The sequence below is a fragment of the Cebus imitator genome, unplaced genomic scaffold, assembly GCF_001604975.1.
Source record: "Cebus imitator isolate Cc_AM_T3 unplaced genomic scaffold, Cebus_imitator-1.0 Scaffold179, whole genome shotgun sequence".
Taxonomy (NCBI): Eukaryota; Metazoa; Chordata; class Mammalia; order Primates; family Cebidae; genus Cebus; species Cebus imitator.
In genome coordinates this window covers 4,034,341-4,056,836 of record NW_016107494.1, presented here as the reverse complement: position 1 = coordinate 4,056,836, position 22,496 = coordinate 4,034,341, and the positions used below count along the sequence as shown (strand labels likewise).

Here is a 22,496-nt window from a genome sequence, read left to right as displayed (position 1 = left end):
ATAAGAACACCGAAACCCAAGTAGGAGAGGCTTGCCCAGAAACACAGCCTTAGTGTGGGGGAGTCAGGGCTTCAACACAGGTCTTCAGACTTCTGCTGCCGGCATTATGGTTGACTAAATGCTCTAAGAAGCCCTCCTGCTGCAGAAGCACTAAACCCTCGAAGGGTCAAACTCTCTGAGACAATTCTGGCTTATGAGAGTTTGGAGATGTCTGCAAGAATCATCTAGTTCAAACCAACAACCCCCCCCCACCACCACCACAAACCCCCAGGGAGCTGAGGCTATGTATGGAGAGCCAGGAAGGCAGAGCTGCCAGAGGATGGAAGCCAATAACAGTGGTGTCAAGAAACTGCAGGTTAAGCCAATCTTGAGGCGGGGCAAGGAAGCCTGGGACTCTTAGGCTGAGCCAACACCTCTTAGGGGCATCTGAAAGTCTCCCCAGTCCTACTTTAGGTCCTCAGGACTCTCACAAATTAAGAGGAAGTGTTGGGGTCACAATCAAAGATCCATCAGACACCAGACACACGAAAGGACAAACCACTAAGATGAGAAATCAGAAGAAACACCAGATAAGTGATTTAGACCCCAAAGCCTGGGGGTATTGGAAATATTACCTATAGACTATCAAACAACCATATTTGAAATATTTAATGAAATAAAAGACTAAATCACAAAGATGAAAAATCGATAGAAACCATTAGATTTAGAGTGATGGATTGGGAAAATGAAGCAACAATTGGAACTGACCAAAATAAAAACATCCAATGGTCAAGATAAAAAAGTTGGTTTAGACAGTAATATAGATTACGTCGAAAATAGATTTAAGAAACTGGAAGATATAGCTGAAGAAATTTCCTAGGATACAGAAAGACAAGGAGATGAAAGATATGTAAGACCCTCTAAGAAATAGGGAGGACAGAATGAAAAGGTCTAACGGATGTCCAATTGGAGTGTCAGAAGGAAAAAATACAGAATTAAAGAGAAGCAATATTTAAAAATTATTGCTGCATATTTTCAACAACTGAATAAAAATCTAAATCCATAGGCTTAGGAAGCACAATCTATTTTAAGCAAGACAAACGGAAAAAAATCCACATCTTGACAAATGGTAGTAAATCTGTACAACCGCAAAGGCAACAGAATATGTTAAAAGCAGCTACAAATAGAGGTTAGGTTACTCACAAAGGAATCACAGTTGGAATGACAGCTGACTTTGCAGTAGAATAACACCTTTCTTGTGCTGCAAGACAAACCTGTCTGTCTAAAATGAGGTACGCAGTCAAACTATCTTTCACGAGCAAGAAGTGACAACAGCTATAGATAAGGAGAGGCCAAGTGAATTTGCCATTGTGGAGTTCTAGGAGCTTCTAAAGAATGTACTTTAGGAAGAAAGAAAATGTTTCCAAAAAGATGGACTGAAATGAGTAAAAAAATGGTGAACAAATAAAATGGTAAGGTGTACATAAATCCAAACACACAATCCATATAATAATAAGACTCACTAACTTGTTGGGTTAAGAATAAAAGTTGGACTAAAATACTAATGACAATTCCAGGTAAGTAAGGAGATGAGTGAGTTAAAATATTCTAAGGTCAATCTAATGGATAGGAGGAGGTTCTTGATACTGTTTAACATCACATAATCACTCAAGGAATAGAAGTAGAGTTTAAACATTTCAAAAAGTGGAGAGAAAAATGAACACAGGTCTTCTGATTCAAAATCCAGGACTCTTCCCTAAATCGGTGTCTATTTATATAATTTGCAGGGAGCTGGGAGAGTCTCAGGCTCCATTCAGCGGTTCAGGTAAAATACAGGAAACTGTCGGGCTGGTACTAGAGAGAGCAGGACCCCACCTTCCCCACCATTGCCGCACACCTGTTGTTAGAGCTGAAGATGAAAAATGCGCTGGCTTCTGGCATGGGCACCGCCTTTTCCTTAAGGTGAAGCTCAGAGAGTGGTCGTGGGCGAGGGCCGACAGGCATCTCTGGCTCTTCCTCATCATCTTCTCCTGTAAGAAGAACAGCACCATTCTAAATAACTCCAGCACTCCCACTTATTTTACCACTTTCAGAGACCTTCCTACTGGCAGACATCATTGTGGCTCTGAAAATGTAGGGTACCAACCAAGGCAGATATTCTGCTGTCTCCCTGTGGGTGCTGCTGCAACTCATCTCTGTTGGAAAGGACTTATCTGGCAGTACACAACAAGGGGGATTGTAAGTAGGGTCACCAACTTGTCCTGGTTTTAAAACCAAAATCCCCACATCCCAGGAAACCCCCTAGTCTTGGGCAAACTGGGGTGGTTGTCACCCTAGTTGTAAGGTATGAGAAAAGGTGACCAGGTAGGATAGGGTACTGCCAGCGATTACTCATCTATCTAGGCGGCAGGTGGGGGAAAAGGTGTGGCTTAGTTGGCTTGTGGAATCCCTTGCAAATAACCCCACCCTTGGAAGTTCCAGGAATTGAAAAACCAACACTTTCCCAATTTCTGAAACTAAAAAAAAAAAAAAAAAAAAAAAAAAAAAAAAAAAAAAAAAAAAAAAAAAAAAAAAAAAAAAAAAAAAAAGTGCTGTTGAGATAACAGGACAATACTACTGACCACAACAGGCCCTTCGTGCAAAGGTTTAGACACTGACACCAATTAAAGACGTGCCGTTGTGCTCCCGGCCAGTGGCCACATTTAATGTGGACCGCCCAAAGTCAAACAGCTTATTCCTGCGCTTGCAAGCACAATGCCCATGGGAGCAAGCACTGAACACCCTGTGCTAGGTAAATGTGTTTAAGATGCTCAGAAGGGAGAGTAACAACATGGGAGTGAAGAGCAGTCTGTCCAGCCTGTCTCCTGGATCACAATCCTGGCTGTTTCTTTCTAGCTGTGTGCATTTTATTGAGTCTCTCTGTGCCCCAGTATCTCCACGTAAGGTGGAATAATAATGGTACATCTATACTTCAGAACAGTGCCTGGCACTTAGCAGCTGCTATGTTAAGTAAGTGTTTGTTGCTTTTATTACAACCTCTACGCAGGGGAGAGACTTGAAGCCTGTAAATTAGTGCTCAACGTTTTTCTCAGTCAGATCCTTACCACCTATTATTCCCTAACAAACTGTCCGCTCCCATCAACCTGTATTGTGAACACTTCACTACAGCAGGTTGAACGGTTTCCCGCACAAACTCATGTCTACCTAGAACTTCGCAATGTGACCTTATTTGGGAATGGGGCCTTTGCAGATGGAATTGGTGATGATGAAGTTTAATCTAGGCTAGGATGGGCCCTAAATCTAATGACTAGCCATGTGTGGTGATGCGTGCCTATAATCCCAGCTACTCGGGAGGCTGAGGAAGGAGAATCACTTGAGCCCAGGTTGCAGTGAGCCAAGATCTCACCACTGCACTCCAGCCTGGATGACGGGGAGACTCTGTCTCAAAAAAATAAATAAATAAAATAAAAAGAAATGACTGTTATCCTTATAAGGAGAGACACAGAAACACAAAAACACACTTAGGGAAGAGGGCCATGTGAAGACAGAGGCAGAGATCGGAGGGATGTATCTACAAGCCAAGAACTGCCGGCAACCACAGAAGTTAGGAGAGGCAAGTGAGCATTCTTCCCAGGAGCCTTTCAGAAGGCGCTTAGCCCTGTGGACCCCTTGATTTAGGACTTCCAGTCTCTAGAGCTGTGAAAGGATGTATTTCTGCTGTTTAAGCTACCCAGCATGTGGTCACTGGTTATGGCAGCCCTCGCGAGCTGACACGCTCACTGTGTGCCCTGCCCTTCCTCATGCTCTCTCCCTGTTTGAGCTGCTCTTCATCTCCCTCTCTGCAGAGCACACGAAGACCCCCAGTGCCAGAGAGCATCCTTCACCCAGCTTTCCTGAGTACTTGCGCTCCAGGGAATGAACTTCCTGTGAATACCAGCAGTACCTTCTGCCTCCAGTGCCTTCATGACTGATTTTAAATGTCTGTCCTTTCTCTCTATGTACTGAAAACCCTGGAAGGAAAAGCCATGCCTGGCACTGGATGCCTTTATTTCTTGAGGATGACTGAACTTCCACACCCTTTAGAAGGAAGGGGACTTTGCGTAAGACCAAGGTGAAGGGAATACTAGTCTGGCTGGAAAAAGACAGTTATGGGATGCTCATCTCACGGATGCAGTCATGCCTCTCCATGTTCTCCCTCTTCTGGTTCAAATGAAGCCAGGTACTGCAAAGAAAAAAATGCCTGGCACAGAAAGCAATTCTTTATCAGACAAAACACATTCAAGCATTTAGGGACCCAAGGCTTTTTTGGAGGACCAGCAGCACACAGGCATCAATCAGATCCTTTCTCTGGGGTAATTAGAGCTGACCAGCATGACAATTAATATTTTTTTTCAGCAGAAGAGAGGCCCAAGATGAAAGCTGACTACAGGCCAAGAGTTGGAGCTCTTGTGACACCCAACCCTTGGTATGTAAAAGGAAAGCCTTCTACTTGAAGTAGAGTGAGTAAAACCGGAATTGGCCTAAATCATGATATTTACAAGTGAGATTTAATTGAGAAGGATCTTAAATTCCTGCCTAGGTGTTTGTATGCTTTTCAGTTTTGCTCAAAATGACCCAACACTTTCTTCTTCATGGTAATTTGGTAATAGGTAATTTTATGCTTATTTGAATCTTTTGTGTTGATAGAAACCCATATTTACTATAGCTTTGTGCCATTCGAAGTTCCTAATAGAAAATGGTGCAGGCTCTTCCATCTGCATGAGCTCCCTTCCTGTTTATGAAGCTCTGTGCTGGGCTCCATTCCTGGGGAGAAGCAAGTTAGCTGGTCCACTCAGACGCACAGCAGCGGAACTGCAGGCACAGTGCTTGAGAGGAAACGGTTTCTGAAGGACAAACTCAGATGTGAAAAGGGACACAACTTTGACACCATGTGATGCTTAGCAGGTATTATGGAAAAGGTAGGAGGTTGACAGATCAGGAAAAGTCAGGCAAGGCTCCTTTTGGGGTTGGCAAATGAACCACCTAGACTCTACTCCCAAATGCCAGTAGACTACATCAGGGGTCTTTCTTTCTTCAGTTTTGTTCTTGGAGGTTTGGAAAAAGCAAGGGAAGTGAGGCTCTGCTGCACTCTGGAGTTGCTGCTGCATTAGAGAAGGCAGGTCAGAGGATTCAAAAGTAAAACCAGGGTAGCACTCAAAGCCCCAGCCTTGGTCCTCGGGAAGCCTTGCTCCTCTCCATTTGATGCTCATCCTCGCCTCTGTGATTTTGCTCTTAGCCAAATAAAGTAAAGACATTTGTAAGATCTAGTGCTTACAGAGTGTTGAGTCCAAGGCTGAGAACACAAAGCCGTGGCTCTTGTCCTCAAGGAGCTTAGTTTCTAGCAGAGCACAAGAGGCTGCTACCAGCTGAAGGGAGTGCACAGTTGGTAAGGGCCAGATACCCAGAGCAGGGCCTTGAGGCACCAGGAATACAGGTGGTGGATATAGTTTCTGCATTGGGGATCTTCTCTTTACTGGCTCAATTAGAAAACCTCAGAGTCACCCTACATTCCTCTTTTTCTCTCCAACATCTAAGCGATGAATAAGTCCTGTTGGTTTGCAAAAGGTACCCCAAGCCTGACCCCTTTCTGCATCTCCAGCACTGTTCCCTACCCAAACTGCCATACTCTCTGCCTGGATACTGGACAAGTATCCTCCCTGCCCCAGTTCTGCTCTCGACCACCACCACCCTTTATCCACAGAGCGCCCAGAGGGAATCTCTGAAAGGGTGAGTCGGACATAGGGTCAGGGCCTCCTCTGCTCAGACGTTCTGGCAGCCCTCCAGGGCACTGGATCGGACCCAGTCTCCCATGTGGCCCCGTGCCTCCTGCCCTGCCCTCCTGTCCTGCCCCGGCCTCCTGCCTCAGGGCACTATCCCTTGGTTCTCTCTGCTTCAGGCACACTGGCCCTCTTTGGAGTCCCCACAGCCAAGTGCATCCCCCTGTAAGAGGCTCTGCATTCAGGCCCTCCACCTAGAGAGCTCTTCGCTCTGATTCCACGTCTAGTTCCTTTAAATCATTCAGGCTCCAGTCAAATGCTGTGTCCTCAGAGAAGCCTTTGCTGACCACACAGTCGAAGCAGCCTGGTCCCCAAGTCACCCCTAACACAATCCTTGATTTTACTATCTTCACATCATGTGATGTCACCTTTTTGGTTGGTTTGCCTGCTGCCTGTCTCCCCACTGATATGTCAGCTCCAGGGGGGCGGGGGTCTTCCCTGTCCATCCAGCACAAGAACCCCCATGTCCCTGTACTTAGCACAGTGCCTGGCATACAGTAAGTGCTTCATGAGTAGTTCATTAACATCTCCAAGGTTTCTTCCAAATCTCAGCATCTCTGACGATTGTATAATCCTGCAAAAACTCCTTCAGCCTCTCCAACTCCCCGATTCAAAGCTCAGTCAAGACCACCCTTCTGTATGAAGCCCCCAGATTCCACCAGCTCACGGCTCTCCTTGTCCCTGAACCCTTGCAACAGTGAAAGCCTCCCCCAGCACAGGTGGTGCTGACTGCTCAGTGTCTGGTGGCACGCATTTCTTTTTAACATCTACCTGTTCACTTTAATTCCTTAATAAATTAAACAAAAGTAGAATTAGCTTCCACTCATCTGGGCACAATGCTTTTCTTTCCAGTGAGTTGGGATTTTTCTCTATAATTAGGGTACGCCAATCTTGGAGGCTGAAACCAGCTGGCGAGCTTTTCAGATGAAACAGAGAGGGAAGGATTCTAGGGCCATGGCTGGCCTCAACGGCCCCCTGTTGAATTAGAAACAGGCCCCTCCTCTGAGAGTTCATGGTCATGTGAGGGCAACTGAAGCAGCAGCCAGCAGAGCGCACTCTGAAGTCCAGATCCCACTTGGCCAGATCCCATGGCTCTGGGTGCAACCTGGACAGCCTAAGAGGGAGGGGGAAGACAGGACAGCCTAGGACAGAGGGCAAGAGAGAGATGGGGAGGTGGCAGGAGAGCATGGCAGTGTGCTCCCGTGCACTGGCCCTTTCTTCTAGCAGTGCGACTGAAGGCAGAGCAGGAGGTGCCTAAGGGGCACCTGCATGAACCGGGCACAGTAGGGGGCAGAGGCCTGGAAGGGGCAGAGGTCAAGAGCACAGTGATAGATCAGGCTGTTTGCCATTCATGGTTCAGAAGAAAGAGAAGCAGGAAGGAAGCAGAGTTTGACCGGAACGGAGACAACAGGTCACGTGCTCCTCAGAGGAGTCTCTGGGAACTTCTGCTGCCCCTGGCACTAAAGGATCCAAGAGCTGGTTTTGGAGGCAGGGAAGGGAGGAAATGGGAAGGCAGGAAGAGCTGGGAAACACAGGCTGACTTAGCCTTTGGGGGTAGGACAATGTGTGGAGCCAATGGCTTTAAAAGCATGCTGCCCTTTAGATCTCCTGGATGAGGACCGGGAGAAAAATGGGCATGCTTGGGGCTGGCTTCAAAGGCCAGAGTGATGGCTGGTGTATGTGGTGGGGCAGTTAGGGAAGCCTTAGGTCTCAACACAAAAGTAGAGATGCATGCAACCAACAGAAATGATGGGGAGTGGGCCATCTGCTCACAAAACTCAAGAATCTTGAGGCCTCATCAGAGGCTGGGAGGAGCTTTTCAGCTGGGAAGCATAAGCATCCCCCCAGTCCTCAGAGCCGCCCGTAGCTACAGCTAGGATGGCCAAGGTGGTGTCAATAGCCTCATTAGCCCCCCTTTTTTTTTCTCAACATTCTTCTTTTTCATTTCATTAGAGCAACAAAGAAGAGAAAAGCCATGAGTACAGTATTTAGAAAAATAGAATTTCAGATTCTTGTTGAAGATGCAAGAGGTGTATCTGCTCTACAGGCCTGACTGCAGCGGGGTGCCTGTGTGAAAAGACCCTCATATCAGATCTGCCCTGCTGTGTGTGCAGGGAGGCCCATCCTGGAGGCTGGCCTCGTGAGAGGCTCTTCTCAGGGCCCTAAGGAATTTGTTTTATTATTGCCTTTTGTTTTAAACCTTAAAGATTTAGGCATGAGTAGAGTCTCACATAGTAAAGCTCATATATATATTCCCAGCTTCAACAACTTTGGACATTTTGCTGATCTTGTTCCATTTATCTTCTCCGTCCCATTTTTTTTGTTTTTGGAGTATTTAAAAAGCAAAGCAACTCGTAAACATTTTAGATTCTGGCCATAAATACTTCAGCAGTTTAAAAACAGAACTACAAAATATTATACCAACAAGATTAACAAAACTACTTTAAATCATTTAGTTTGTTCAATTTCCCCCACTTACCTCTAAAATGTCATTTTAAAGTGTATTTGTTGCTTCAGGAGCAAGACAAGATCCTCCCATTGCATTTGTTCAATGATTCTAGTACGTTGTTGAAATTCCCTAAAAGTTTCGCCCTAGAAGGGTTTTTAAGAACTTCAAAGACTTAATGCATGCACATGGAAACTCCCTGTTCTTTCTACCCAAGCTCCAGGAAACCACATCCTATTCCCTTGCAGAAGGAGGGGAATGAGGATGGTGTGACCACAGGGAGTCTGGCTCCCAAGGACAACAGAAGATGTCTGTAAGTGTTCTTAGCAGAGAAGCAGTGGAGGGAGAGCAAAAGGGAAACCTAGCTTTGCTCACAAATGTAGAAGGTTCTCAGCTACCTAACTTGGTGAACAGCACAAATATAGCCTATTCTGCAGGAACGAGGAAATGTCAGTAAAGTCAACAATCCCTTGATGGCATGTTGACTTCAAGCTGGTAACTGGTGATCATATCTGCAATTTTAGGTCAGAGGAAGACAAGCCCCGGGCTTGGACAGGGTATGGGATTTCAGGGAGCTGGGAAGTGAAGCCTGGAAGGAGGACCTCTGACCTCCGACATTAAAGCCCCTGAGAAGCCAACTGCCTGCCAATTTATCTATCAGATAGAAGCACAAGAAGATGGAGTCAGTAAGATCTCCTTCTACAGAGACCTGAAATCATTTTCTAAAGCAACAAGTTGGACATCTGTGGTGGCAGCTGTCCCTGCACTCGGCACTGCCTCCTGAGTAAGGGCAAGACAGATTTGGGATTTACTGTTAATATTAAGTGAGCATAATGTTGCAACATATGCCATACTAATACATTCTATAAATTAATATCGATTTTACAATCTGTAATGTAACAAAAATTTAAATGTATACAGAATCCTGCTTGGAAAGGACACAAAAGGACTGCTCAAATGTGATCTCATTATGAGGAAACCAGAAACAAAGCTGTCTCCCAGATGCTGACTGACGGTGCTTAAATATGGAGATAGAAGACACTTAGCAGTGTAAGACGCTTGTAGAGAGACACTGGAACCATAGTGCCTAATACATGGCCACTTCCATGTGGCTTTAGAATTGAGATCTCTGTCCCCAACCTCCCAATCCCAGGTTAGGCAGTGGGACTGGTACCTGTAGTTTCTGGGTTGGGGTAGGGGCTCTTATCCTCATTTTCATTGGGCTGGAGGTCATCCATGTTGATCTAGGCAGTCACAGGGGAGAAGGAGGAAGAATTCAGTTAGATATTTTCCACAAGTTAAGAGGCTTGCAGTAGCCTTGAAGTTTCATTTTAGTCAGTGACTTAGCTCAAAAAATATGTTCTTGTCACTTTGCACATCCCCTTCAGGACATCAGGGGACGGCTGGGATCCAGCCAATCCGCCTTCTCTTCCCCGTTCCAGCTCTCCTGTCCATCCCCACTGGCTTCCTTTCCACTGGGTGTCTTTCTTTCTCTCCTCTTCTCCATGGGGGTCTGGCCTGGGAAGGCTGTGGCCCTCCCTCCCCAGCACCGGCCTCACAGCTCCAGGAAAGAGACAGCTCCTCACCTTGGTGGTGGGTGGAGACTCCCCATCAGCTGTGATGGATTTCAGCTCAATCTTCTCCTCCTTGGATTCCTCCACTGCTGGCTTCTCCACCACCTCTTGTTTCTTCTCTGGGCTGGCAGTCCTGGCCAGTCAGCAGCAGAAAAAAATAAATGGTTGTTTACTGGAGTGATAGGGAACAGTGTGGGAGGGAAGCACCCTGTGGCCTGTGGGGACCAGCGGGGGCAGATCCCCTGGGTCTGTGTCCATCTTCCTTTCTCCAGGGCACCTCTCGTGTGCAGCTCAGTCACAAGCGCTACAGGGCTGAGCCACACCTGCTCTGCCTGGCACACAGTTGGCCTCTTGCAGCTCCAGAGATGCCTGGGTCACAAAAGCAGAGAAGGATGGTGGATCTCATCTAGGATTGGCTCCTGGAGGAGCTCTGCTCAGGGCCTGGCAGCTGTGTGGCTTACAACTGTCCCATCTAGACAATGATAGGATACAACACAGGGCCCCGTGTTGCCTTCCTAACACTGGTGCTGAATTATACACAGTGAGGAGGACTTCCTCTGTAAGCTGGGGCTGCATTTCGCCATTGAACTGAGTGGTTGCCTTTCTCTCTCCCCACTTTACACTCCTGCCACCTATCACAGCTTCTCAAAAGATAATCCCAACCTCCTAGACAGGTGGAGAATATAACACCATTGCAGAGACTATTATAATTCACAATGGTCCCTACCAGAGTAATGCTTAGGATTAGGAGAGAGGTCCAACTTAGGAAGCCCCAAACCCAGAGTCCTCCTAGGAGGGACAGCCAACAGAGGCTAGCAGTCAAGCCTCTCTCTGCCACCAGTGGGATGACATTCCAGAATGGGGGCCCTGGAGCCCGGGGCCTGGGCAAGTTTAGAGGGTTACCTGGCCAGCTTCTTTCTCTCCTTCTCCTCTTCCTCCTCCTTTTGGGCAGATGTGAGGCTCTCAGCATCAGCCAGGTTGTCCACAGCAATGGCCAAGAACACATTCAGTAGGATATCTGTTTGTGTCCATTCTTAAAGAAAATGACCCTTGGCTTGGGGTTTTGGTGGACACAGGGGGTGGGGGGATACAGGATGGGCAGGGTAGAGCTCCTCGGCAGAGAGAGCTTGAGGGTGAATCACTTCGAGGGAGTCAGACCCCAGCAGTGTTCCTCCCCTCCCCTTCCTCCCCATCACCCTCCCAGCTACCTGGAGCAATCTAGAGAGTTGAGAACAGGCTAGCCTGCACACTGGAGCAGGCGGGAGTGAGGCAGCCAGCCCTGCCTTGCACTTTAATTGCTGGGTTTCATGATTGGTTTCCCCGCTGAGATGACTGGCTGTAATTGACATTATAAACAGTATTGTCTCTAGCAGGATGCAGAATGCTCTTAAGAGCGGTTTATTATAACTGGGCACTGAGGGGGTGGATTGGTATCTCTGCCAACTCTAATGTGAGCCTGCACACACGAAGACCCTTGGTGGGTCCGGCTGGAGCTAGCCAAGGCTTGGGAGTTCCCAAGGGAGGCAGTTCTTTGCTCTTTCTCCCCACCCTACTGCACCAACAGAAACACTGAGGGTCAGAGAACTGCAGAATCAAAGAAAGCATAGCTGGATGGAGCTTTAAGTTTGCGAAGTCTGACTCCCAGCCTCAGGCACCCAGACATTCATATCATTTCACACACAGAGAAGCCACAACCCAGGCAGGGGAAGAGGGGCTTGCCCCAGGAGGCTTCTGGACGTGGCAGGGGCTTTGCATGCATGATCCCATTAAAACTCCCAAAGACCCTTTACGTAGTAGGGACTATGATTCCATTGCCGCGTTTTACAGGCACTAAGGTAGAGGACCTTCAATCTGCAAGAGGTCTCTCAGCTGGGAAAAGAGGAAACCTTGTCTGCAGGCTTCCATGACTGCCTTTGCTGCACTGCCTTAGCTGCGACTTGGCCCAGAGCTGTTCCTGTGTTACCCCAGGCTCCGGACGTGACTCTCTCGGGGTCATGAGCTGGGGAAGAGAAGCAGCACCCACGGTTTGTGACCCTGGAAACCTGCCCCAGCCAGGAAAAGGAAGGAGCTTTTGGGGCTGTTTGAAGTCTGCGCAGCTCTGCCTGTGACTAAAGTCCTGGAGAGCGGCATCAGAGGGAGGGGTGCTGACCAAAAAGCACGAGGGGAGCTGAAGGTCACTTCAAGGACACCGGCGCATCCTCCCTCACCGAGCGCCCCGCCTCTGAGCAGACGCAGTGGCCCCAGGGCAGCCGGCCCGCTCCGGCGCGTCCCTATTGCAGTCCGTGTGAGTGGCTGCGCACGCCGCAACGCCAGGGGGCGCCGCTCGCCTAGATTACCACGGGAGCACGCCTGGAGCGCGGCGCCGCTGCGGCCCCGAAGGGCTCGGGAGGGTGAACCTCCCCGAGGCCGCAGCTGCAGGTTTCCACCCAGACCCACCTCCGCCGCCATGGGGTTCTAGGCTGGGTGGTGAGAGCCCAGACCTGGGGGCGTGCCCGTTTGGCATTGCGCCGCAGGCTGGGGGCTGGGGGCCGCGGGGGTGGGGGGCAGCAGCAAAGGATACAGTTTCCACAGATGAAGAGGATGATGAAGTAAATACAGACTAACATCCCTGGAAAAGAGGGGCCGCCATAAGCCATGATCCCATCATACATCACCGAATTCCAGTCCTCCCCGGTCAGGATCTGAATGACACATTCCCACCAATAAGGGACACAGCGTTAGACCAACAGCAAACCCAAAACCACCCTGCCCTGCCCCACTACTCAACAAAATCGTCCAAAATTTCCCTTTCACTTCTTTCCCTCCTCCTGGCTCCCAATTCTCCTCCCCAGGGACTCTGAGCTATTGAACTCTCCTTAGACAAAATGCCTGGCCATTGGCATAATATTATTTGAAGAGTGACTGCAAGTTTTGGCACAAAGATCTCTGACTTTCCCCACTCATGCTTGAGCTGACCGTCAGCCATTCCTGGGGGTAAGGCATCAGGGCCCTTTTGCAGTTGCGTGTTTGCTGAGACTGTCACATGCTTTCCCCAAACATTCATCATTGGGGCATCATCTTTAAGACTGTGACAACATCTACATGTGATTTATTTTTACCTCTAAATCAATCTACTTTTAAACTTAAATAAGTGCCACTTTAATTTTGCCGTAGGCCGCAATATCTATGAAATCACAAATTTGGTGGTCCAGTAACATTTTTTCCTAGGGTCAAGCATCGTGGGTAGGAAAGCCAGGGCTTCGTCACCCTCCCCTCCCCCAATAAGAGCAGTCTGTTTTTCTTTGTTTATATTTTGGGCTTTCATGGAGAATTTGAGTAAAGGAGTCCATGGATAAGAAGATGTTTTTAAACCACATCGTTTCCCCTAATGGTCCACCCACCAGTGGAATTCCATGGCAGATGGGGACAGGGGAAACTACAGAAAAATCTCAAGACTCTCCTGGGCATGGGACCTCCAGGGCTGATCTAGGCTGGCTGTGGCTGCCCAGTGAAAAGATGCAGCTTTCCACACGCCCCCCACCACCCCGCCACTCAACCACCCCGAGTCCGAATCCCAGCAGAGAAGAGTCCCTACCTGAAACACAGTGAGGAGGGACTGGGGGAAGTTATCAAATGTGCTCCTCCGGGTCTGCATCTCATCAAAGTTGAACTTTCCTCCAAAGAGCTGCATCCCCAGGAGGGAGAAGATGATGATGAAGAGGAAGAGGAGAAGGAGCAGGGAGGCGATGGAGCGCACAGAGTTCAGCAAGGATGCCACGAGGTTGCTCAAGGAGTTCCAGTACCTAAGAGCCAACAGGAGGGAGGTCAGCACCCTGCCCCTCGCTGTCCTCCCCATCGCTCCTCATTCTCACACCTGCCCACTGCAGGTTCTCAGAGGAGCTGCCATTTCTGCTTTTTCCCGGTCCTTGGGGGAGGGGTGTCGGCGGTGCTGTGAGGTGGGCCACCCTGGAGGGAGTTAATTCAAGGTTCCCGGATGACTAACCTGTTGGGGAACAGATGAGGGCAGTGGTCAGAAGCCGGCAACCTAGCTCTGCCCGACACCTGCTGCGTGTTCCTCTGGACAAGACATTTCACTACCCTGCCTTCTGCATCCCCATCTGACAAACGGAGACTGCTGTGGCCCTTGCTTCATTAGGCTATTGGCAGGATTGCCTGACATGTTCTTCCTTTCTCCAAAGAGCCCCCCATAGAGTGCTTGGCACATAGTTGATTAAGGTTGGGAATTATTGTGGTTGCTGTTGTTCGCTAAACAGAAAAAAACTTTTTTTTCCTCCACGAATGCCAGTCTGAGCTCAGCCGAAGAAGCAGCTATCTAGCAGTGGCAGGAATGAAGTCACCCATGGGTAACAGAAAGTTCATGGCTTGGTGAAGTTTCCCAAGTTCATCCCGTCCTTAGATTTTGTTTTTTTAAGGGCCCTTCCTCTGGAGCTTCTGATTCACTAGCTGTAGTTTGGAGTCCCGATATCTGTGTTTTTAACAAGCATACTACGGGATTCTGATCAGCAGGTGAGTTTGGGAAACTCTAGATTATAGCAAACCTGTCACACCCACTGGGGCAGCTCAAAGCGCAAGTCCTCTGAGTGGGCGGGAGCTCAGTCTTGAGTGGAATGGGCTTTCAGTGGGATCCCTGCGGAGGAGGCCCTCACTCCTTACAGCCCTGAGGGCTCTCTCCACTACAAACACAGAAGTCTTACAGAGGTTCTGGGAAAACTCCTTTCTCATGAAAAAGTGGGAGGGGGAACCTACTAATGACTGCTGGATGCAGGGTGGGTGCCTACGTGAGGGTCAGCTCAGGATCAGGAAGTGCACCATGGCAAAGGACACGGCCCTGAGGGGAGCAAAGGCAAGAACAGAGCAATCTCATTTCCCTATGGCCCCCTCTGGCCCGCCTGCCTCCTAGTTCACTACCTTGAGAGATTCCCAGCTCACCACGAGTCCAGTGGATTGCTTTTGCTGCTTCAGTGAGTGACATGCAAGCCACTCCCACTACAGCCACAGCCTGGGTTCATGTCTTCAGAGAATGGTTCCGTACCAAGGGACAGAAGCAGAGGGGTCACAGTTTGGATGGCAACATGAACTCCTTACCAAGCTGCAGCCTCGAGTGCTCCTTTGGCCTCCACAAATCCAGCTTTTCCTCACTTCTATTTTGCCTGCCAGCTATACCCGCTCTGTTTGCAGAATATTAATATACATTTATTTGTATCTGCTCTATACCATACAGTCTTGTCTCACCAAAATAGGCTCTAAATTTTAGAAGGCAGAAGGTTGCAGGGTTTTTTCCCCCTCCATCTTCCCCATCTCTGTTCTTAAATAAATTCTGTACAACCCAGTATGTGTGATGGACTGCCTGGAACCCCTGCAGGCTAGAGGCTATAGTGATCTGTTTAAAGAAGAAAGTAAGAGAACCTCTCTGGGGGTAGAACACTCTCCCCTCTTACAGCTGAAACAGTTTTCCCAAGCCTGCCCGAGGATCGACACCAGTGGAGGTGGCCGGGCACAGTGGTAGCTCCTGCCTGTAATCCCCTTTGGGAGGATTGGCACTTTAGGAGGTCAAGGCAAGAGGACTGCTTGAGGCCAGGAGTTCAAGACCAACTTGGGCAGCACTGTGAGACCTCATCTCTAAAAAATCAAAGAATTAGCCAGGTGTGGTGGCACATGCCTGTAGTCCTACCTACTGGGGAGACTGAGATGGGAGGATCACTTGAGCCCAGGAGTTCGAAGCCGCAGTGAGCTATGACTGCACCACTGCACTTCATCCTGGGTGACAGAGTGAGACCCTGTCCTAAAAAATAAATATATAAAAATAATAATAATAAAACAACAGCAGCAGCAACAAAAATGATAGTAGGGGTGTGTTAGCATTTCCTAACTCCTGATTTTCAGGTCTCTCCCTGGCACCACGAAAACCTAATCTCTGACTCTGGGGCTGGGGTAATCCTCACGTGGCCAGTCCAATACTTGCCAATACACTAGGGTTGGGAACCAGCAACTTTAGAGCATATTTATAATGAGAATTTCCAGCTGTATCTGAGGGAAGAGTGTCTGCATGTGCCCTGAAGTCACAAATCCCCTAGAGATCCTCTGTGCACTCAGCCACCATGGAAGATTCTGGAAAAGCCTTAATGGCCATGGAAGGTCGGAGCCTTCATTTTCATGAAATAAAGAGGCACGCGGGAAATAACTCAGGTATGTCCAACAGTCATGGGGACCAACTGCAGCCTGACAAGCATGTTCTGGCTGCAGAGGGAGAGGGCCAGGTGCCATCCGCAAGAAAGTCTGGGGGAGGCACCACATGAGGGGTAGAGAGGGAGAGAGAGGTGGGGAGGGCCCTCCTGACCCGGGAGCCCATTGGCATGCCTGGGGCTCTAGGGAGGAGGAGGCTGTGGGCCAGGAACAGATCGAGTCTCTAGGAGGGGTGAATGCTCCTGGGAAGGGGGAGATGCAGCATGAAAACTGGCAGGGACCTCTCAGAGTGAGGGTGGCGTGGTCCTGCCAGCACAGTCAAAGGCAAGGATGTGGGTGTGGGCACAGAGCTGTGCCTGGAGGAGCGCCCTCTGCCCACTCTCCCTGCTCATCCTGCCTCCCTCAACCCCTGGGGTGTCTGGGAAAGTCTGAGCTGCATCATACCGGGGTTCGTGCTCTGACAGAGCTCCTGATTCCCACCCATCACCTTCCCCCATCTCAAGTAAATGAGAACCATTGCTTTTGGCTCAAGGCAAAGTCCTCGGAGTCATCTTCCTGGCTCTCTCACACTCCGCAGGAGCAAATCCTTCTGCGCCATCTTCACAACGAGTGAGCCCTGACGTCGTTGGCCACTTCCCACCACCTCCTCATCCACACTGCCTGGACCCTCGCTCCGGGCAGCGGCTCTCCAGGCACAGCAGCAGTGGGTGTTGCTATGGGGTGAGGTCCACGATGCCTCAGTCTTACTTAAGCTCTTCAATCACCTCCCCTTCTCCTCTGGGTCAAAGCCGGAGTCCTCCCAAAGGCCTGGCAGAGGCTGCAGATTCTGGCCCCAGAGGGCCGGTGACCAGCCAGCTGCATTCCCCTCCCTCGGGCCCCCCTCACTCTTTCTCCACACTGCTCCTGCCTGGCCAAGGCCATGCTGCCGTCCGCCGGCTCTTCTGCAGACGTCGGTGGGGTTCACCTCTTCAGCTCCCTCAGACCTCGGCTCACCTCTCCCCTGGCCAGTGTTCTAGCCCTCATCACACTTGATGGATAATTATGTCTTTGCTTATTGTCTATTTGCCCTTGCCAGCATGTGAGGCCATGGGAGAGGGAACCCATCTGTTGTATTTATATCCTTAGCGTCTAGAACAGTGCCTGGCACAAAGCAGGTGATCAGCAAATATCTTGTTCAGTGAATGAATGAACCTATGTGTATGACACATCTGTACTTCCTAGAGGGAAAGGCAAGGGAGTTGCACAGTTGCTTCTGTGTGTGTGTGTGTGTGTGCGTGTGTGTGTGTGTGCACTGAAGTTGAACACACTTTGCCCAACAGTGAGAAGTGGCTGTCTGCCCCTGCTCCCACAGCCTTCCTAGGCCCATAGCTTCCCTACATCCATGGGGAGGGATTTTCTGAGATTCCTGACTGTTCCATTGCCAGACCATGCATCAAACTAATATGTATCAATTTGTCCTACAGTAAAGAGGGTTGCAGGCCAACTGCAGAGGCTCACGCCTATAATCCCAGCACTTTGGGAGGCTGAGCTGGGCAGATCATGAGGTCAGGCGATCAAGACCAGACTGGCCAAATGAAACCTGTCTCTATTAAAAAATACAAAAACTAGCCGGGCAAGGTGGCTCATGCCTGTAATCCCAGCTACTGGGAGGCTGAGGTAGGAGAATTGCTTGAACCAGGACCAGGGAGGCGGAGGTTGCAGTGAGCCGAGATCGTGCCATTGCACTCCGGCCTGGGCTACAGAGCGAGACTCCATCTCAAAAAACAAAACCAAAAATAAAAATAAACAGAAAGCAGGGTTGCTATGGCTTGAGTAACACTTAGGGGTAGGATTTCCAGATCACTGTGAATATGTGTCACCTTTGGGGAAGAGCTCACATTCTCAAAATCAGTGGTCCCAGGTTTGAGTGCACAGGTCAGCCTCTGTTTAAAAGATGGATTGGCACCAGCCTACCGTCGATATGAAAAACGCCTGGGGGAAAAGACGCTGTCCTGGGGACCAGCAGCATAGTTATGACATGGCTCAGACAGACAGAGAGAGGGTTGTTCGTGCTGTTTGTCTTCAGCCTACCTTTGCTTCCCATTCAGCAGGACAAAGAAGGAGCTGGGCCTGAGGCAGGACTGCCACCTGTCCTTTCCTTGCCTTTGCTGCAGGATAAAGAGGGCAGGCTGCCGCCTGAGGCCTGGCATCATGAGGGGTGCTCAGCCTGCCGAGCAGAAGGCTTCTATCCCTAATGTGCAAATGACTGGAGATGTTTTATGTGCTTGCCTAGGAGATGAGACAAAGGAACTGCTGAAATGATGATGTGGCCAAGAATGCTGACGAGACTCAGAGGAGGAGGGCTGAATTCCGGAGCCCGGCAGGCCTTGGCTGATAGCAGGTTCAGGGTGGGGGCTGTACTATCACTGATATGGATGAGATTTGGAGGTGTCCAGGTGGCAGCCTTTGAGGTGGGTAGGGTGACGTGAAATGCCATTTAAAGAAAGCAGCTGGCAGTCCTGCGGGCCCTCACACTCCCTCCTCTTCATGGAGTCTGATGGCTCGCACAGCTATGGCCGGAAGATCGGATGATGGCCTCCTGTCCTAGAATCATGCTCTTTTTTAGGAGATTCACTGGTGGTAAACTAGAGGGAGGGGTTAATGGCACACTCACAATCAACTGAAGCTTTGTTTCTCATTGATCAAAAATATGAAATACACACACTCACAGCCCAAAAAGGCAAGAGCTTTGGAGAGAAGCAGCAGCAGAGCAAAGCAACCCATGTCTTTTGGTCACAGACCTCATGGAGAGGCAGAAAAATGCAGCACCCTCTCATCAGAGCAGTACCCACAAGGCCACGGGTGCACAAGCTCACAGTCAGTACTACGGGCTCTATCGCACCCGGGTGCAGGTGTCCAGCTCTAGACCGCCCCCCCAGCAATCTGCCTGCATCGCCATCCTTGGCATCAACTTTCCTTTCCTATTCTCCAGCTGCTGGAATCATTCTCTCCAAACTGTGAGTCCTTGCCCATCCCATCCCCCATCGGACCCACCCGGCTCACCACTTTATCTTTAAAGTACGGCTCATCAGGGCTTTTCATCACATCAAGCTCTTTGCCACCTGAGTTCTCTCCTTCCCTCCCCAGCCTCCCTTTAAGCCCTCTCACTTGCTCACCACCATGTCACTCCTGTTACCTTTTTCCTCTGCCTCTCCTGATGTAAGTTACCACCATCAGTTCAGAAATCCTTTTATCTCTATTTGTTTCCCCTTCTCTAAGTCTGTCTCTGGGTTTGGGGCTCTGTGGAATTCTTCCTCCTCTTCTATACTATAAAGTAACCTGAGCCTTCCTTAAACTGGAACTTTCATCTCATGAACCTTTTGCTTCAAAGAGCTCAGGGCCAGGTCCTTTACCTTTATTCTAGGTATAGAGCAGAACATTGAGCTTGCCATAAATAAGTGATCCTCAAAATAACAGTACCTCCCACTTTCAGATGCTCTGCAAATGTTCCACCCTATTCTCTCTGTGTTCCAGGGAAGGTCATAACTGAATTTGATACCTGTCCCAAATGTTCTCATCCTGAAGGGTAAAAAAAATTCTTAGTTTTGGTGGCAAGTGATCTATTGTTAAAAGAGCATTTCTAAAGCAATCTCCTGCAGTGTATTTGTGTGGCTGGGGCTCTGTGGGAGGCAATGGAGTGAGGAGCAGTGAGAGTCAGCTGAGGCCACCTGGGGAAGCAGGTAGAATCCATACAGCAAGGGAGCAAAGGAGTGGGTGTCCTCAGAGCAGAGCTACTGTCAAGTTGAGCCCTGGTCCCTTAAAACACAATAGACCCAGGGGCCGGGCCCAGTGGCTCACACCTGTAATCCCAGCACTTTGGGAGGCTGAGGTGGGTGGATCATGAAGTCAGAAGTTCGAGACCAGTCTGGCCAACATAGTGAAACCCATCTCTTCTAAAAATACAAAAAATTAGCTGTGTATGGTGGTGTGCACCTGTAATCCCAGCTACTTGGGAGGCTGAGGCAGGAGCATTGTATGAATCCGGGAGGCGGAGGTTGCAGTGAGCCGAGATCATGCCATTGCACTTCAGGTCCGGCGACAGTGCAAGACTTCATCTCAAAAACAAACAGACAAACCACACGATAGCCCTGGGAGGGATCAGTATGCCCAGAGGTGGAATTGTATATGCTGGGCTGCGGAGTCAAGCAGAATTCTAGAGTATTTTGGTCTGGGACAGCCTGGCCCCAAAGCCTCACCTACTGATTCAGTTTCTAGTGGTCCCTGCCCCTGCTTCCATTCATTGTAGCAGGCTGGGAAGACCATTTTGTGTTTCACTTTTGAGTCAAGGCCTGACTTGGTTAACAAGTTCGAAGGTCTTGTCTTCCCTGTTTGCAGCAGATGTCTTGGTGACACTGAGAACGGGACCTGAATGGGGTGTGTAACTGGTTAAGCAGGCAAGGTGGTCTGGCCTGGACCTGGGGATGGCCTTAGCAGTGTGCTCCTCTGAGCTTCGGAGCCACAGCGCTACTCAATGTCACCTAGTTGGCCCTTTCAACCACAGTTGTGTTAGGTATAGGGAATCATCTTCACCTGCATTTTCTTGATCTTTCCCCCAGTAGGTGACACCAGTACGTTCCCATTCCAGAGGAGAACTACCCGTTGTGGTGACAGCAAGACTGCAGGTTCTGGAGTCTGAGCTGCCTTTGGCACAGAGCCCTGAGCGGGAACTGGGTATCTGCCAAAGAGACCTCCTTAATAATGGCCCTCAATGAGCTCAGAGGCTACAGGGGGCCTGAGAAGAGTGGGGGCTAGAAGATGATGGGAGAGCTGGGAAGGCGTGGGGATGGATCTGCTGCTTAAGGCCAGATGCTGGTAGAGACATGGAGCTATTTCAAGCCTGGAGGATGTGCTAAAGGCTCTCACCTGGGGCTCTGTGCGGCCCATATGTGGCCAAGATTCATGAGTCAATCTGTCTGTGCTCAATCAGCCCCAGCTGTCATCTCAAAGCCTGGGAAGGGAGCTTCAGGGGAGGAGCAGCAGGAGAAATGAAGAGGGGTTGAAGGCGTGAGAGGGAAAACAGCAAGGGCTAGAGGGGCCTCACTGCATTTGAAAACCAGTTGAGTAAAAACTGAGACGCAATTAGCGAACTGGTGTCACATCCGGACTGTATCTGTCTGAAGCCCTTCTCCCACCCTGTGGATCATGTCAGACTGGGCTGACAAAGAATAGACAAACTGCACATTGAATCTGGGCAGCACCGAGAGCCACAGGTGGAAGAACCCAATCTGTCATGAGGCTTGAAGGCCCACCATTCTGGGGCATTCACTCAAAGATGACAAAGATTCTGGCCATGTGCATGTCCCACTGTTCTCAGCGGGCAGGGATCTTGTCTTTCTCAATCTTTTCTATTAAGTAATTTTCTTACAGACTCATACGGTCGGCCTTTTTTTTTCTTAAAACAACATAGATGTCGCATACTCCCTGTGGTATTCTCAGATTTTGATGGAACACAAAAAATGTAAGTATGTAAAGAATTCATTTTCCTCCTAATGATATATCAAAGCCATCTGCTCCCTTCAGGTGTCCTGGATGAGCTGTAAGTCCACCCTGATCTCACCCATTCACAGAAGCATTTTGGAATGCAAGTGACAAAGAGTGATGCTGTTATGTTACAAGGACAATATTAACTTATTTTACTTTTTTTAAAGAAACTATTCACACACTTTGGAATTTTAGCTCTCAGTAATAAATTACTTGCTATACACGATCCAGCTGCTCTGGATGTAGCAGGGTGTCATGACCTCAGGGTGGAGAGCCATTCATTTAGATCCCTGTTCCTGACTCTTAGACAATGGGTCTCCGGTGAGGAAAGAGCAGCTGGAATTCTAGAATTCTAGGAAGGGATCCATGAGTCCATGTGTACACTAAGCATTATACTACTCTGAATAAACAGCCTGTCTTGCATTTACATTACCACTTTTCAAACATACACAGATGTACAGGAATTTAAATTTAAACGCTCTGCCGAATTCATAGTAGCTCTTACCTTGATGTGTTTTCTCAGTCAAAAACTATCCTAAGTACCATCTTGACAGAATTAGACTACAGTATGAAGAAGACAGTGGGGATGTAAGAATTAAGTGTTTTTGCTGCACAAGGGGTCAGCCTAGTGGGAGGATTGCTTAAGGCCAGGAGTTCCAGACCAGCCTGGGCAATATAGTGAGACCTCATCTCTACAAAAAATAAAAATATTAACCAGACATGGCACTTAGAGTCCCAGTTACTTGGCAGGCTGGGGTGAGGCGGGAGTATCACTTGAGCCCAGGAGTTTGACGCTACATGAGCTAAGATTATGCTACCACACTCCAGCCTAGGTGACAGAGTGAGATCCTTTCTTGAAGAAAAAAGAATGAAAAGAAAAAGAAAAGGAGGAGGAGGAAAAAGAAGAGGAAGAGGAAGGGGAGGGGAGGAGGAGGAGGAGAGGAGGGGAGGAGGAGAGGAGAGGAGGGGAGGAGGAGG

General features: G+C 49.1%; 1 protein-coding gene across 31 annotated transcripts in view; it reads right to left on the bottom strand.

Annotated features, from left to right (window-relative positions):
- Window positions 1-22,496, bottom strand: part of CACNA1C (calcium voltage-gated channel subunit alpha1 C) — a 705,432-nt gene that overhangs the window by 98,067 nt on the left and 584,869 nt on the right. For all 31 annotated transcript variants that reach the window (XM_017545494.2, XM_017545500.2, XM_017545495.2 and 28 more), the window contains 6 exons: window positions 13,390-13,597; window positions 12,376-12,496; window positions 10,719-10,833; window positions 9,828-9,948; window positions 9,416-9,485; window positions 1,877-2,009 (listed from right to left, as the gene is read on the bottom strand). In XM_017545494.2, coding sequence (XP_017400983.1) covers window positions 1,877-2,009; window positions 9,416-9,485; window positions 9,828-9,948; window positions 10,719-10,833; window positions 12,376-12,496; window positions 13,390-13,597 — 768 coding nt within the window. The remainder of the gene's footprint in view (window positions 1-1,876; window positions 2,010-9,415; window positions 9,486-9,827; window positions 9,949-10,718; window positions 10,834-12,375; window positions 12,497-13,389; window positions 13,598-22,496) is intronic.